At 42.1% G+C, this 18,273-nt stretch overlaps 1 protein-coding gene across 1 annotated transcript in view; it reads left to right on the forward strand.

Annotated features, from left to right (window-relative positions):
* Positions 1-18,273, forward strand: part of LOC139373274 (alpha-1,6-mannosylglycoprotein 6-beta-N-acetylglucosaminyltransferase A-like) — a 106,014-nt gene that overhangs the window by 58,637 nt on the left and 29,104 nt on the right. The window contains exon 11 of the mRNA XM_071113603.1: positions 3,339-3,472. Within this exon, the coding sequence (XP_070969704.1) occupies positions 3,339-3,472 (134 nt within the window). The remainder of the gene's footprint in view (positions 1-3,338; positions 3,473-18,273) is intronic.

Here is an 18,273-nt window from a genome sequence, read left to right on the forward strand (position 1 = left end):
AGCCGTGGTCATGGTTGTGTCTGTTTTCTGTCCTCTCTCTATTGTGCGTGTGCACGTGAGCGCTCCACTGGTAGGACTGTCTGAACCGGCGCCTTGTGGGTATTGTTCCTCTGATGTAGCCCATTGGTGTGGTTGGAGGTTGTTACGAGAACCGCCTTGTGAGAACAATAAGTCAGGTTCGCTAATAGCCCCAAGATTTCCTTTCTCGTGTCAACACTTTTTTGTTGGTTTCGGGTTTGCATCCTGTTTCATCTTGCTCTGAGGAAATTGACTGGGACTGCATCCCAAACGGCTCTCTATTCCCTATAATATGCATTTGTTTTGACCAAGGCCCCTGGTCAAAAGTAATGTGCCATTTAGGGAATAGGGAGCCGTTTGGGACACAGAATCAACCTTTATACAGACGGTGTGGTCGTAATGCAGGATCCAGCTGGCATTTTCATGAGTGCATTGATGAATTCCTCGTTAAACATATTGGTGAAGACATTTACATTTGGCCACTTCATTCAGTGTTGATTTTGTGACGTGCACTTCCAGGAAGGTTATCAGATGCCACTGTTTTACTGTAACTTCAGACAAAACTTCTGTTGAATGTCCATTTTAGATTTTTAAGCTGACTAGTCACGTCGTGGAACTGTTTTGGTCTCGCCCATAGTTGTCTAACCCTGTCTTGTTTATGTTCTTCTTGCATATGTCCTCTCCTTCCTCCTCCTTGTCTATCCAGCTCTTTCCCTCCCCCTTAAAGTAATGCTTCAGAACATTTTGTATAATTTCAGCAAGTAGTTTTGAAAGGGGTGCTCACGAGCCAAAATGGGTCCCTATATTTTTTTTGTGTGCTACGTCATCCAATTGTGTACTATGTGATTCATTACGTATGTTATGTCATTTTTTGCAATTCCTATAATATGTTACAAATCCAATTCGTACAATATGTTACAAATTTGTCGTGCTTAAGATCCTGGACTGTATCATTAAGTGTCTTTCATTTTCCAGCCTCTCCAGAACAGCTTCTAATATAGAACAATTCTACATTGTGGATGCTACCATGATTACGGATAGTCCTGAATGAATCGTGAATAATGATGAGTGAGAAAGTTAGACGCACAAATATCATACCCCCAAGACATTCTAACCTCTCACCATTACAATAACAGAGGAGGTTAGCATCGTTGGGGAGTATGATATTTATGCGTCTAACTTTTCCACTCATCATTATTCACGATTTATTCAGGACTATGCGTAATCATGGTAGCATCCACATTCATGTAGAAGTGTTTAAAAACATATTATATTCTTATTTACAATAAAAAGTGACTCCAAAATGACACATACATTATTTACCATTAATTTCTATTGGGCACAAAATAATCATGGTAGCATCCACATGAATGTAGAAGTGTAAAAAATGTATTCTATTCTTATTTACAATAAAACCTCATAGTCATTGTATAATTTCAAATCCAAAGTGCTGGAGTACAGAGCCAAAACAACAGCACATGTATCACTGTCCCAATACTTTTGGAGCTCACTGTAGTGCACTAGTTTTGACCAAAGCCCTGTGGGACTCTTGTCAAAAGTAGTGCACTGCACTATATAGGGAATAGGGTGCCATTAGGGAGCAGTCTGAGTCTCAAGAGGGAAGAGAATTTGAGAGCGAGGATTGTGTTCCAAGGCCAAAGTGGAAGTGAGTGTGGTTGTTCAGGGCAGTGAAAGGACTGTAGGGAGAATCTCAGTGATCGGCTCAGCAGTATTAGTGTTTTTTTTTTAATGAGGGCAGCCGCCTCTCCTGTCCTGTCACTCTTCTTCCCTCTCGCGCGCACACACACACACACACACACACACACACACACACACACACACACACACACACACATTCACTCTGTCTTTCTCTCTCTTTCTGTATCGATCTATGTATTGGTCTATCACTCTCACTGCAGAAAACCAATGCTTGCTTCAGTCATCATATCAACTATAATCATTATTTGCTGGCTATAATACGCTATCATTTCAGTTTGTCTAACTCTCAATTCTACATGGAAATCATTATAAAGACACGACTGATATCGTAAATGTGACAGTTTTGTACTCCTTGCCACTGATCTGAACAACCGTAGTCTCCAGTCTACAACAATCTAATTTGAAAGAGTATTTCACCTGAATCTTTTTCTCTCGCATCATCTCTTAAGAATGTTGTACTGCGTCTGACTATACCCAAGTGTCTCAAAAACGAAGAGATTTGCATGCTGTGGCTTTAGTCTGGGGCGGCAGGGTAGCCTAGTGGTTAGAGCGTTGGACTGGTAACCGGAAGGTTGCAAGTTCAAACCCCTGAGCTGACCCTGAACAGGCAGTTAACTAGGTCGTCATTGAAAATAAGAATTTGTTCTTAACTGACTTGCCTAGTTAAATAAAGGTAAAATAAAGTCTCACTAGTCTTAAGTTTCCTCATTGTGAATCCATTTCCCATATTTCCTGAGCATCTTGAGAAGACACACACAGTCTCACACACACACTGTCTCTCTCTGTCTCTCTCTCTCTTTCTCACGCATGCACACACACCCACCCACCATCTGCGAAACATCTGCGTGGTCAGGAGTGGCCTTGCCCGGGCTGCCAGACTGAGCTTAGCCGACCCCTCTGGTACTCCTGGCCCCTCATCAATTTGATTAATACTCATTATTACACCTCCACCCCGCCAGGGGTCAATCAGATGAGTATGTTGGGCTCTGTCCAGAAGGATTAAAAATGGAAAGGAATAGTGGTGAAGCATAGCCAGGTGTTTATTTTTAGGCTTTGGACATTTTTTGGGGGTCTGGGGGTATTATCTGAAAAAGCATGTGTCAGGGAGACTGAAAGATGGGGACTCTGAGAGTGGGTGACTGAAAGAGAGAGAGCTAGATAGATGGAGAGAGAGAAAGCTAAAGACAGAGAGGGTGACTGAAAAAGAGAGAGCTAGATAGATGGAGAGAGAGCGAGAGGGAGGGTGACTGAAAAAGAGAGAAAGCTAAAGACTGAGAGGGGGGGGGCTGACAGAGAGGGACTGAGAGAAAGCGAGAGAGAAAAGGTCAGGAATGTGTCATTCCATTCCACATAACATCCTTTCTCTGGTCCTCTAATTAGTCATGATGTGTAACCTTTACTGTTCCCGTCTGATCAGTAGGAAGCTCTCTCTGTGCTTTGTACACTATCTGTGACCATGAAGGTATGGAAAATATAGGCATCATGTAATTCATTAACCATTTATTAGTGGTTGAGACACCGCTGTAAGTGTGTATTAATGCTATAATGCGTATAATGTGTATTACAGATGTATGCTAACACTATAATGTGGTGTGTGACAGGTGTATGCTGCGGGTTTTGGATTCCTTCGGCACAGAGCCCGAGTTCAACCACGCCCACTATGCTCAGTCCAAGGGCCACAAGACCCCCTGGGGCAAGTGGAACCTCAACCCCCAGCAGTTCAACACCATGTTCCGTAAGTACCACCTCATGGTTCTGGGGTACAGATCTAGGATCAGCTTCTCCTCCCTAATCCTAACCTTAAACATTAGTGGGGATTGGGATTGTTCATAAGGCACCAAATGGAAGCAAATGGTCTAAAACAGTGAGGGGCAACCTGTACTCATCCAAGAAAAAGAAAAAGTTTTTACATTTAATCTTTATTTAACTAGGCAAGTCAGTTAAGAACAAATTCTTCTTTACAATGACTGCCTACACCGGCCAAACCCGGTGGGCCAATTGTGCCCTGCCCTATGGGACTCCCAGTCATTGCTGGTTGAGATACAACCTGGATTCGAACCAGGGTGTCTGTAGTGATGCCTCAAGCACTGAGATGCAGTGCCTTAGATCGCTGCGCGACTCGGGAGCCCAATAAGACACACACATTTTTGTTTTCCGTTGCAAAACACGTTAAGTTTTCTGTTATGTGCCCTAATGAACATGACCCAGGGGTGGGGAGGGAGATTCCACCACCCCAGGGGGTTTTAACCTTTTCCCCATGGCTGACGGAAAGTAAAATGTTACCCAGAATGAATGAATACCTCTCTCCGGTCTCAGTTTCAGTGGTTTGGCCCACGTCAGGCTGGAATAGCAGACCAGCCTCAATAGACCCTTTGTGTTGCGGATAGAGTATGCCATTCTCATACGACACAGGTCTTTTCATGTCATCCAGTTTACTAGCTGCAAGGGTTAGATGATATCTGTAACTAATCAAACGCACATCGGTTACACCATGGGTCGAAATGAAACACAGATTTGTTCCGGTGCATCGAGCATGTTGGATTTGTGTCCCCTTCTCTTGCCTATGGAGAAACATTCACCTTATGACCAGTGTATTGTTTTATATCCTGTCATCACTGCTCTGTGTCCAGGCTTAGGGGAAGCCACTGTATCTCACACTTGCAGTTGTGTAACAACAACAATGGGGCTTGAATAAACAAAACTTGTATTTTCAATATGTTAACTCTGAGGGTTGGATTTCCTTCCATCCTAAGACTAAGATGTAACAGAGGACATTAAGACAAAGAAGGCGCCACGGGAAATCAATCCTAGCCTTGGGTTCCATTCATTACCATTAAGTAGTCTTGCATAAATCACTGGATAAAGGGTGCAGACGAGGGAAAGCGATGAGACAGGAGAAAGCGCCCTGGCCAATGAGACAGGAGAGGGAAAGGGCTCTGGCCAATGAGACAGAAGAGGGAAAGGGCTCTGCCAATGTGACACGAGAGAGAAAGGGCTCTGGCCAATGAGGCAGGAGAGGGAAAGGGCTCTGATCGCCCAGATCTGTTTGTGCTGCCTTGTCTCGCCTGACAGGAGATGACACGACAGCACAAACAGATCTTTTAGGGACCAGGCTAGCCATGGAACATTTCCAATGTCGTTCTTCTCACCACTGTTCTCCTCTCCAAAACCATAACAACATGTTCACATCTAGAATTGTTTCTCTGCTTCCGGCTAGGTACAGACTCTAGTCCCAGGCTTTTACTGAACAGTTACTATAGCCTACTATATAACTTGTTCTTCATCCTCTGGTGTTGTTGTTGTACACAATAAAACAAAAGGAAAGTCCTTTATTCTCTGTCTCAGGAAAGAGACTTTCTGATAACCTTATAAGTTACTATTGTCTTTGTTTCGTTCCCATGTATATAATAGTAAGATTAAATCAGTTCATAGTAGTGCTGAGCGATTAGTGCTTTTTGAGGTCTGTTCGGTTTCGGTTCGATAATTCAAAAATAATCACTGTTTTTCGATTTCAGTTTCAATATAATTTATTTGACATTAAATGTACTATGCATTATGTGGGCTGAATGCTGTAACAACACAGGATAAAACGATGAAAGTCCCATTATAGTAGTGACTGCCCATCACTTATTAGCTATCATTTATTAACATTACTTTAATAAAATATTTCAGTTTTGTATATTATATTTGCTATATTTGATGACTTTATTATTTCATTCCAAGTCGCCTCTATAAAGCTGCTGCTAATCAGCATTTCACTACACCTGCAATAACATCTGCTAAACATATGTATGTGATAAATAAAATTAGATTTTTTATTTAAGTCGAGAGTTGAGTCTGGAGGAGCTAAACAATGTAGAATATTGGCCTGTTGGAAACTACAACTCCCTACTACATCGCACAGTTCAGGTTGGATCTGATTTATCTCTAGAGAAACTGTGCAATGTTGCATTGAGCTCACAAAAAAACAAAAACAATGGAATTCAAATAACTGTACCTGCTGTCTGTAGTTCATAGTCAGCTATGTGATCTGGTGGTGTGGCTGTATCGTTGTAGGGTGTGAGGTCAACATGCTCTTTCGATGTGTCACTTCATTATGGTTTTCCTTCAACAGTGTAGTTTGACCTTCTTACTATAGCTCTTTGACACACTTCCTGTGTGTTCTGTTTACAATATCAATGCATTGAATGTTTTTGAAAGATGTTTCAATAAAAATGTTCAGTATTCAATATGTATAATTAAGTATTTGTGTCGTAATAAAAGTAGGCTAATGTTCTGCTTGATGTAGTTAGCTATTTCATAAAGGACGCAAATGTCCATAAGCAATGGTCTCAAGATGGTCTGCTTACCAAACACATACCAATGTTACATTATGTTGCGTAATGCATATTAACTCTACATAGGATATGTAATCCCCTGTATAGGGTAATGATCCACTTGAACAAAAATATAAACGCAACATGTAAAGTGTTGGTCCCATGTTTCATGAGCTGACATGGGATCCCAGAAATGTTCCATATGCGCATAAAGCTTATTTCGCTCAAATTTTTGCACACATTTCTTTACATCCCTTTTAGTGAGCATTTCTCCTTTGCCAAGATAATCCAGCCACCTGACAGGTGTGTAGGGTTGCAAAAATCCAGGAATTTTCAATAAATTCCAGGGAAAACCAGGGAATTTATTGAAAGTTCCCGGAATTTTTTACAACCCTACAGGTATGTCATATCAAGACGCTAAATAAACAGCATGATCGTTACACAGGTGCCCCTTTATGCTGGGGACAATAAAAGGCCACTCCAAAATGTGCAGTTTTGGTACACAACACAATGCCAAAGATGTCTGAAGTTTTGAGGGAGTGTGCAATTGGCATGCTCACTGCAGGAATGTCCACCAGACCTGTTGCCAGAGAAATGAATGTTAAATTCTCTACCATAATTTGGGTAGAGAATTTGCCAGTATGTCTAACCGGCCTCACAACTGCAGACCATGTGTAACCATGCCATCCCAGGACTGCCACATCCAGCTTCTTCACCTGCGGGATCGCTGATAAAACTGTGGGTTTGCACAACCAAAGTTTTTCTGCACAAACTGTCAGAAACCGTTTCACGAAAGCTTATCTGCGTGCTCGTCGTCCTCACCAGGGTCTTGGCCTAACTGCAGTTTGGCGTCGTAATTGACTTCAGTGGGCAAATGCTCACCTTCGATGGCCACTGGCACACTGGAGAAGTGTGCTCTTCATGGATGAATCCTGGTTTCACCTGTACCGGACAGATGGCAGACCGCGTGTAGGGTGTTGTGTGGGTGAGCGGTTTGCTGATGTCCGGTTGTGAACACAGTGCTCCATGGTGGTGGGGTTATGGTTGGGCAGGCAAAAGCTACAGACAGCAAACACATTTGCATTTTACTGATGGCAATTTTAGTGCACAGAGATGCCTCCATCACCTCATGTTTTAGCATGATAATGCACAGCCCCATGTTCAGCTTCCAGGAATTGTGTACAGACATGTCCCAGTTCTTCCATGGCCTGCATAATCACCAGACATGTCACCCATTGAGCATTTTTGGGATTCTCAGGATCGACGTGTACGTCAGTGTTCCAGTTTCCGACAATATACAGCAACTTCGCACAGCCATTGAAGAGGAGGGGTACAACACTCCACAGCCACAATCAACAGCCTGGTCAACTTTATGCGAAAGAGATGTCGCACTGCATGAGGCAAATGGTCACCCCAGATACTGACTGGTTTTCTGATCCACTCCCCTACCTTTTTTTCAAGGTATCTGTGACCAACAGATTCATGTCTGTATTCCCAGTCATGTGAATTCCATCTATTTTTATTTAGCCATTTATTTAACTCGGAAAATCCGTTAATTAAGAACAAATTCTTATTTACAATGACGGTCTAATGAATTGACTTCAATTGACTGATTTCCTTATTTGAACTGCAACTCAGTAAAATTGTTAATTGTTGCATGTTGCGTTTATATTTTTGTTCAGTGTACATATCTGCCAAACTTTTTCTATCATGCAAATGAAGCCAGCTGGTACATACAGGTTATTCATTGTCTGTAGTGAGATTTGATGATTGGTTTGGAACCAGTCACACTCCCTGTTCACACGGGCAATAGATTCTTTCTGCACGATGCCCTCCCAGTTGGTGAATGTGTGAGCAGGCCCTTCAAGGGTCATGTTTCACTGGCCTGAATAGTGTGTGTGTGTGTTTGAGGGGTCTGCTGGAACACTCTCCTACATCCATCCCCGGCCATCCATCTGTACAGTTATAAACAGGCAAAGGGATTAACACACCCCCTTCAGTGAGCAAATGTTTCCCCTGCTCTTGCTCCAGCTGGTACATGACTTAGCCTGGCTGTTCTGTTACTCTGGCTCTTGGCTTCCATCACCTGGCCAGGGCTGGCGTACACAAACACATGCAAGTCCATTTCCAAGTGGACTAAAGTATAGGCCCGTCCCATATGGCACCCTATTCCCTATATAATGCACTACTTTTGACCAGAGCCTTGTCAGACATAGTGCACTATATAGGAAATAGGATGCCATTTGGGACGGATATGTGCGTTCTGGGAGTGAGCACTTCATATGGTTTAAAGTTCTAAGAACAAACCAAAACTATTGTAAGTTTAAAGTGTTATTAGTTGTATGTAAGGTATACGCATGGTGTACATTGTTGTGTCTTTGGCTATGCCAGATTAAGTGATATGACATGCTATTCTATAAAATCATTTTGCCGTAATTAATATTACCTGATAGAGCTAATCATATAAATGTAATTAACTAGAGTTGGGGCACCACAAAATAATATTTATAGAGCTGTTATCTTCCGAATAAACTCTTAAAGACCTAGTAATATTTTACATCAATAGCAGTCAATATTAATCGTCACCTTAATTCAGTCTCATCTGAAAGTTGTACATTCTTGGTTATCTTCACAAACCCTGGCTAAAAAGTTGAATCAGCAATACAAAATTGGGTTTAATTATTTATTTACTAAATACCTAACTAATCACACAGAATTACATCTACAAAGAATGAATTTTACCTTTATTACAAATTATGTCATAAAGGAAAACGTCCCTAGCGGGCAGAACAGATATGACAGCTGGTTACACAAAAGAAAAGGGCTGGGTTTGAGTGAAAGAGCGGGAAGACTGAGGACCAAAGGAAGAAGCTGTGCTATCGTAAATACAGTATTTTATGCATTCTAAATTACCGCCCATTTGGAAAAGGAAAATGAAATAAATATTTACTCTTATGTTGGTGGTAGATGGAAGGCCGTGTTGCCAAACCGAGTCCTTTGTCCTTTGACAAAGGTGGTCAAATTGGATACGTTGTAGTAACATCGTTGTGCGATAGACGGGATACTCTGTCTGTTCCTTCCTAACCCTCGTTTGCAGCTGCTGTTGCTAACTCAACGGCTAGGAGGTATCACTTCTGTAGTGAATAAGAGTTCAAAGTTCATACCATTCGCAACCAAAGCTCACGCTGATGTTGGCTTCGTTCTGTAGTTATCTGAACCATTCTGACATCGGACCGTCGTCCTCACATCCTCGGAACAGGAGGTTATATTTTCGTCAAGGGCTTATATAGTGGAGGGAGAAAAAGGGTCTGTTTCATAGGTTGTAAACTATGTCTCTTCACGTGGGCGGGCCACTGAGTCGGGCCTAATTCACTCATGAAAACCCAATTCTCACATTTTAGAAGCTAAAATCACATTTCATCCCATCACGAATAATTTCATATTCAAACATTTAAATTGAACAACAATTCCTATTGAATCCGATAACTCTGATGTGTAGACTTTACACTGTAGAGTTTGTCATCTTATTATTGATGAGAATGTCTCAGATGACAACCGAACTGACATCATATCCATTAAGTACCACTGCATATGTTCAATTGGTCGGATTACCAGAATATGGTTAATTTCCCCCCACCTTCTGATGTTCCCAGAATCTCTATGTTAACCAAGGGTTTTGCAAATGTAACATCAGTAGGGTAGAGAGAGGAAAAGGGGGGGAGAGGTATTTATGACTGTCATAAACCTACCCCCAGGCCAATGTCATGACAACATCGTCCAGCAAAATGCTTACTGGCAGGTTCCTTCTCGACAATGTAACAACAAGAAATAATAAAAGATAAGAATACAAACTCAAATCGCAGTAGAATAGAATACAATTTTAGCATAAGTATAATACAGGAATGCACAATTTATTGTCCAATATTTACACGTGTATTGGGGATGGGGGGAAAGTGTTTAAATTGAGCAGTATAATAAGAGTCTGGAAGCAGCGTTTGGGATGTGTGTGCATGAGTGAGCGTCCGTGCGTGCATGAGTGAGTGAGTGCATGTATGGTAAGGTGGAGAGAATTCGAGCAGAACCCTTTGATGTGGGAAATGCATTGACTTGCATACACCAACCACTGTCCATGGTTTGATGTTTTCCATACCCAACTCCTGAGATGACACTGCAGTATTCTGGAGATTTAACTTAAGTTAGTGGAAATTCCCAACTCTACTTTGTCTGTCTCATCTGTCAGAGTTCACAAGGACAGGTATCAGGGGCTGTATGCATCAAGCATTTCAGAGTAGGACTGCTGATCTAGAATCAGTTTTTTTTATAAGATTTCATGGAAACAGAGGACCTGATCCTAGATCAGTGCTCATACTCTGAGAGGCTTGGTGAATATGGGCCCAGGAGCACAGCGCAATGGAGCATTTAGAGGTCTTCAGCCAAGGTCGTCTAGTCTAGTCTTCTCTGTTTGTGTTTGGAAGACCAGCCCTGGGTCGGGTTTACCAGGTGCCAAACAGAAGAAAACGAACTAAAACAAGGACTGCTATTCCTGGACTTGTCCAACAAGAAACCTTAATTTCCATTTTCCGTTGCAAAGCGTAAATTCAAATATTTGTTGCGTGCCCTAATGAACACATCCCGGCTGTTGTCAGAGGGAAACTCCCCCCTGTAAAATGCTGAAGTTGATTACAGTGATGTTTATCTCTTCCTAGCCTCTGCCGAGTCCCCAACAACCCGGATGTTCCGTTTTCTGGGGAAATGTCAAGAGAGCCTGTGACGCGACTTCCGCTTTTGGACATTAACAAGGAGGCACTCCATCTTAACTCCTCCACATTTACTGGATTGAACAGTGCCGAAGAGAACCTCCCCCGACCAGTATTTGTTTTCCTTCTTGTCAAGACCAGTATGTAGGGGATGTAGTTTCAGGTGTGTCTTTTACGCCTGCTACGTTAGGTTAATCTACTCTAGACTAAATGCACGCCCCTTCAAATCTCTGCTTCTGCATTTCCCCTGCTTGTTTGTTTTCATTTAGGTCATTTCACTTCAGTGTTTATAATCTTAATAATGTTCCACAAGTTCTGAATAGGGAAACTAAATGTCAAACTGAAATTGTCTTGGTACAGCAAAAGCTGTCTCTGTATGTCCAGCCAATTGTATTTTTAATATATTTTCACGTTAAGGCCTATCAAAACTTATGCAGAATAGAATTTCACGCTAGAATTTGTCCTTCAATTTCAACATCTTTCAATTTAACATTCATTAAACCCTACAGAAAAGGACCATGCCTCAGTGCACTCTTAAATTTCTTATCAAGCAGGTGGTTATTTCCTTTTTTGCCTTTGCTACTTTTCCCCTTTTCGTTTTAAATCCGCTCTTCCACCTCAGGAAAAACACTGAACTGAATTTACCTAAATGAAAACAAACAAGCAGGGGAAATGCAGAAGCAGAGAGCATTTAGTCTAGAGTAGATTAACCTAACGTAGCAGAAGATACCTGCTAAATAATGTGAGTGCTCATCTCTAAGAACAACAGGTTCAGCCTTATCCTTTGTGCCAGTGCGGCTCTGGGCCTGGCCTGCTTTGCTGTTTGCATTAATTTAGCATTTTCTCAGCTCGAAGAGTGAGGGAGAGATGGAGGGAGATAATGAAAGAATGGGATACAAAGTGCTGAGTGCTCATCTCTAAGAACAACAGGTTCAGCCTTATCCTTTGTGCCAGTGCGGCTCTGGGCCTCTCTTTCTGTTTCTGTCCTCAATGGGATCGCTCTCTCTTTCTTTCTCTCTCGCGCTGTCTCTGAGTGTGTGTCTCTCTCTCTCTCGATACACTGGTGATAACTTAACTGAGCCTTGTGCATTCCATCTCCTTTACACCCCTCCCTGACAACGCTAATGAATGGACAACATGCTGGCTTCCTGAGAGTGTGCGTGTGGTGGGGCCGTGTGTGTGTGTGTACGACAACCCTATGGTAGTTAGTGAGGGTTGTTCATTAAGCAGGATCTTTTCTTTTTTTTTCTTCTTCTTTCTGTCCCTTATGCAAGGTATGGAGGCAACCAGTGTGGAGTGACAGCTCATAATCAGAAGGTGCTTAAGATTAATTCATTTGTGGAGTGGTTGAAAAACGAGTTTTAATGACTCCAACCTAAGTGTATGTAAACTTCTGACTTAAACTGTACACTAAATGACCAAAAGTGGTCTGCTCGTCGAACATTTCATTCCAAAATCATGGACATTAATATAGAGTCCCCCCTTTGCTTCTATACATTATTTATGTTCATAGAATTGTCAATCACTTTTCAAACAAAGTTTTAATTGTCCTATGTTCTCCAGTAACAACACTTGGCCGTCCTCATTCGCTGCTGCTGCTGCTGCCTTTCTGTCTTTTTAGTGGCCAACTTTATTTGTATTTTTAAAAAAATCCAGAGAGGTGGTTACACGTACATTTTTTTGGGAGAAATGCCTACAATGATAACCCCAACCCATTTCCCCCCTCAGTCCCCGTCCTCCAGCCCCACCCGGAAGCCATGTTTCCCACCTGCCAGAAGGGGATCCATGGGAAGCATTGAGACAATAGATATTCTGCCAGTTAATTCAACCGGTATAATATTCCATCTAGTAGAGGTTGGATTGATTTGAGCATTCTGTTAAAGTTTCTGGCAGTGGTTTTATCTAAGGTAGGAAATATAGTATATTTACTCCCAAATATTTAAAATTGAAAAACAAATGAGGTTTCCATAAGTAGAGTGAGTCCTCCATCGGGGTCTTGAGAGGCAGTAGGGATGATTTGGTTAGGTATAACTTGAGATTAAGCTGAATTTATCTATGATCTTCTCTTTTAAATATTGCTGAGGGATAGGTATATAGTATTTTAATGATATTAATGAAATTGGAGCCAATTTCCATATGTTCCTAGCACAGGAGGCTGCTGAGGGGAAGGACGGCTCATAATAATGGCTGGAATGGAGTACATGGAAACTATGTGATTGATGTGTTCGATACCATTCCATTTATTCCGTTCCAGCCATTACTGTGAACCCGTCTTCCCCAATTAAGGTGCCACCGACCACCTGTGGATAATACAGCCCAATAAGCTGTTGTTTATGATGAAACATCTAAGATATGTAATAGTCTATGGTTATCCGAGGATAAACATTTTAATATACCTGCTTTATAGGGCTGCACGATTTGGACAAAATATCGAATTGCCTTTTTTTTTTGCCAGATATTGGAATTGAGATTATGATTTGCGATTTTCAAACACTTGGTTGAAAACTTGGTTAACATAGTTAAAACAAGTGTCAGGGTAGAGAACATCCCTTCTTAAAATGAGATCATATGAATGAATACATACTGCACTGAATACAAAACCAAATTAAACAATTTTTTTCCAACATTGTTATAGGCTACATATGTTAATCGATAGGATAGTTGTTAACAAACATATATTTATAACATGATCATAAAATATAGTGTGCTATAAGCGCAGCACTAATTAATTAATTAATTAATAACATTATGATTTCCTATTTTACTATTATGAGTTCTTAAATAACCTAAGTTAATTAATTATTCAGGCTGCATTCATAGGCTGCAAATGGAATGCCGACTTCAGTGGGCAGGATCATGTCGCAAGGATCTGGTACACAATTCCTGTAAGCTGAAAATATCCCAGTTCTTCCATGGTCTGCATACTCAACAGACATGTCACCGATTGAGCCTGTTTGGGATGCTCTGGATCAATCTGTACGACAGTGTTTCGTTTCCTGCAAAAATCCAGTAACTTCGCACAACCATTTCAAGAGGCGTGGTACAACATTCCACAGGTCACAATCAATAGCCTGATCAACTCTATGACCAACAGCCTATGACCAACTCTGTGACCAACAGTCTGTATTCCCAGTCATGTAAAATCCATAGATTAGGGCCTAATGAATATAAGGAAATAAGTCAATTGAAATACAGTCGTGGCCAAAGGTTGAGAATGACACCAATATAAATTTTCAAAGTTTGCTGCTTCAGTGTCTTTAGATATTTTTACTTTGGAATTCTGAAGTATAATTACAAATATTTCATAAGTGTCAAAGGCTTTTATTGACAATTACATTAAGTTGATGCAAAGAGTCAATATTTGCAGTGTTGACCCTTCTTTTTCAAGACCTCTGCAATCCTGGCATGCTGTCAATTAACTTCTGGGCCACATCCTGACTGATGGCAGCCCATTCTTGCATAATCAATGCTTGGAATTTGTCAGAATTTGTGGGATTTTGTTTGTCCACCCACCTCTTGAGGATTGACCACAAGTTCTCAATGGGATTAAGATCTGGGGAGTTTCCTGGCCATGAACCCAAAATATCAATATTTTGTTCCCCGAGCCACTTAGTTATCACTTTTTCCTTATGGCAAGGTGCTCCATCATGCTGGAAAAGGCATTGTTCGTCACCAAACTGTTCCTGGATGGTTGGGAGAAGTTGCTCTCGGAGGATGTGTTTGTACCATTTTTTTTATTCCTGGCTGTGTTCTTAGGCAAAATTGTGAGGGAGCCCACTCCCTTGGCTGAGAAGCAAACCCACACATGAATGGTCTCAGGATGCTTTACTGTTGGCATGACACAGGACTGATAGTAGCTCTCACCTTGTCTTCTCCGGACAAGCTTTTTTCCGGATGCCCCAGACAATCGGAAAGGGGATTCATCAGAGAAATAACTTTACCCCAGTCCTCAGCAGTCCAATCCCTTTACCTTTTGCAGAATATCAGTCTGTCCCTGATGTTTTTCCTGGAGAGAAGTGGCTTCTTTGCTGCCCTTCTTGACACCAAGCCATCCTCCAAAAGTCTTCGCCTCACTGTGCGTGCAGATGCACTCACACCTGCCTGCTGCCATTCCTGAGCAAGCTCTGTACTGGTGGTGCCCGGATCCCGCAGCTGAATCAACTTTAGGAGACGGACCTGGCGCTTGCTGGACTTTCTTGGGCGCCCTGAAGCCTCCTTCACAACAATTGAACCGCTCTCCTTGAAGTTCTTGATGATCCGATAATGGATGATTTAGGTGCAATTTTACTGGCAGCAATATCCTTGCCTGTGAAGCCCCTTTTGTGCCATGCAATGATGACGGCACGTGTTTCCTTGCAGGTAACCATGGTTGACAGAGGAAGAACAATGATTCCAAGCACCACCCTCCGTTTGAAGCTTCCAGTCTGTTATTCGAACTCAATCAGCATGACAGAATGATCTCCAGCCTTGTCCTCATCAAAACTCACACCTGTGTTAACGAGAGAATCACTGACATGATGTCAACTGGTCCTTTTGTGGCAGGGCTGAAATGCAGTGGATACGTTTTTGGGGGATTCAGTTCATTTGCATGGCAAAGAGGGACTTTGCAAGTAATTTCAATTCATCTGATCACTCTTCTTACCGTTCTGGAGTATATACAAATTATCGTCATACAAACTGAGGCAGCAGACTGTGAAAATTCATATTTGTGTCATTCTCAAAACTTTTGGCCACGACTGTACATGAACTGTAAATCAGTAAAATCGTTGAAATTGGTGCATGTCACATTTTTTGTTCAGTGTATATATGGGGATAGTTTAATGGCAACAAATAAGCGGTCAAATGCATGTCCCAAAAAAATGTGGTTCCTGATCTTTGTTATATCTCTCAGATATAGGACGGACACTTCTGAACAAACTGCCTTTAGATTTTTTGGTGACTGTGGTTCCATTTAGTGAATGCTATTCAATGCATTTCTATGGGCTAATAGCAGTAAAGCCAAATTACAATGTTTTTTTATACTTCAGGGGGTCTTAAGATTCCCAATAAAATAGCAAAATGACACTTGGTATGACTTTCTTAAAGCAATTCCATATAGCTTAGTAGAACCCCCCCCCCCCCCCCCCCCCCCCCCCCCAGTTATTTTTTTTAGAAAACCTTTGGTGGCATCCCTTAATCCGGGGGTCATCAAATTATTTGGAAAATAAATCTGTTAATTCAGTTATTTTGCAACGCATTTCAATGCATGCCAACGGAACCGGAACAAAGTCTCCTGCTGCGTTTCTGACCGTATCCAGTCAGCTTGAGTGCAAGACGTTTTCCAATTACTTTTTATGACTTCCACAAAATTACCCAAATTACATTATGCATGGTTTGCCTGCTATGAAGTGCCGAGCCCGGGTGTGTGTCTTGTTTTGGCCGGCTGATTGAAGTCGACTGGCCTGGCGTCTTGGCATAGTCCAGCTGGGCCCACAAACCTTTTCTGCAGACTGTCACGTCCACTTATACACTAAGTGATGACAGAGGCCTCCCTTCTCCCCAGCGCTATTATTATTTGGAAAAATGACATGTAACAGTAAAGGAAGGTTTTGGAATAGGTATTTTACTACAGGGGGGTTGATGCCCTATTCCCTTTAGCTATTCCCTTTAGTGCACTAGTGCCCCCCCCCCCCCCCCCCCCCAGACCTCTAATCAAAAGTTGTGCACTATATAGGAAATAGGGTGCCAAAAGTAATGCACAACATCTTTAATAGGGGGCCATTTGACGCACGCTACGTTTTTATAAAAAAATATATTTACAACTGCAACCTAGCCAAGATAAAGCAAAGAAGTGCGACACAAACAACAACACAGAGTTACACATGGGATAAACAAGCGTACATTCAATAACAATAGGGGGGAAAAGTCTATATACAGTGTGTGCAAATGGCGTGAGGAGGAAGGCAATAAATAGGCCATGGTAGCAAAGTAATTACAATTTAGCAGATTGACACTGGAGTGATAAATGAGCAGATGATGATGTGCAGGTAGAGATACTGGTGTGCAAAAGAGCAGAAAGTAAATAAAAACAGTATGGGGATGAGGTAGGTAGATTGGGTGGGTTATTTACAGGTGGACCAAATACAGCTGCAGCGATCGGTTAGCTGCTCAGATAGCTGATGTTTAAAGTAAGTCTCCAGCAATTTTTATTTTTTTTTGCAATTCGTTCCAGTCACTGGGAGCAGAGAACTGGAAGGAAAGGCGGCCAAAGGAGGTGTTGACTTTGGGGATGACCAGTGAGATATACCTGCTGGAGCGCGTGCTACGGGTGGGTGGTGTTATCGTGACCAGTGAGCTGAGATAAGGCGGAGCTTTACTATCATAGACTTAAGTAATGAGGGGCAGCCGACTAGAGCATACAGGTCGCAGTGGTGGGTGGTATAAGGGGCTTTGGTAACAAAACGGATGGCACTATGATAGACTGCATCCAGTTTGCTGAGTAGAGTATTGGAAGCTATTTTGTAGATGACATCGCCGTCTTCCCTACATGGCAATCGGGGGGAGCATGCAGTGCACATCCCATACCCGCTTGTCTTGAGGAATGCTCTCTGTTGTGTTGAAAGATTTAACTCATGTTGTCCTAACACATCCCTTTCCCACCTGGGCCGTAGAAACTGACGGCATCTCCCTCTCTCACCCACTTTTCCACCTTCTCAGTCGGCTCGGAGGGAGGCCAGCCTCCATTATCACCACATTGCGTGGCGGCCGTGAATTTCTCCCCCAACACGTCGTCTCTGCACATGATTTACTGGCGCTCTGCAATGGCTCTAAAATAGCAGTAAACTCCCTCGAGGAGCGTATATTAAATCACTTCCACAAACGGCTTCATGTAACAACTTAACAGGCCCGGTGGAGAAGGAACAGGATGCTACATGTAGCCTAAAACCCTCCCTCCCCTTTCTTGAAGCAGAGAATGTAGTGTAGGTCTGTAAGAGGGTACAAGTCCATCAACAAGCAAAGCCCAGAGAGTCAGGATGAGAAGCATCCCAAATAGCACCCCTCCCCCTATATAGTGCACTACTTTTGACCAGGCCCCATAGGACCAGCAAAAAGTGTACTGCCATGTGGACTTTGGGACCCAACCTAGTTTTATTTCAATTAGATTTCTGTTGGCTTTTTTGGGGGGGGTCACGGAAGCCCCCATTTAAAAAAAATTATTTACATTGTCTTAATTTTCAAATCTCTGTATGTGCCGTTGCCCATTTCTGACCTGTTGCCAAGCTCATTTCCATAGTTACAGTACCACCATCCATTTCGCAACGAAAAAACGGAATACTAAGGCTCTAATCATAGAACGTTAAATCATCAATTCACATTTAATTAACACATTACATTTTCTTCTCTTTTATTCTGGAGATCCCCTTACATAATTGTATTGTTTTATGATGGGACAGATGTGGATACAGATAAGGAGGGAGAGCGAG

The sequence above is a fragment of the Oncorhynchus clarkii genome, chromosome 18, assembly GCF_045791955.1.
Source record: "Oncorhynchus clarkii lewisi isolate Uvic-CL-2024 chromosome 18, UVic_Ocla_1.0, whole genome shotgun sequence".
Lineage (NCBI taxonomy): Eukaryota > Metazoa > Chordata > Actinopteri > Salmoniformes > Salmonidae > Oncorhynchus > Oncorhynchus clarkii.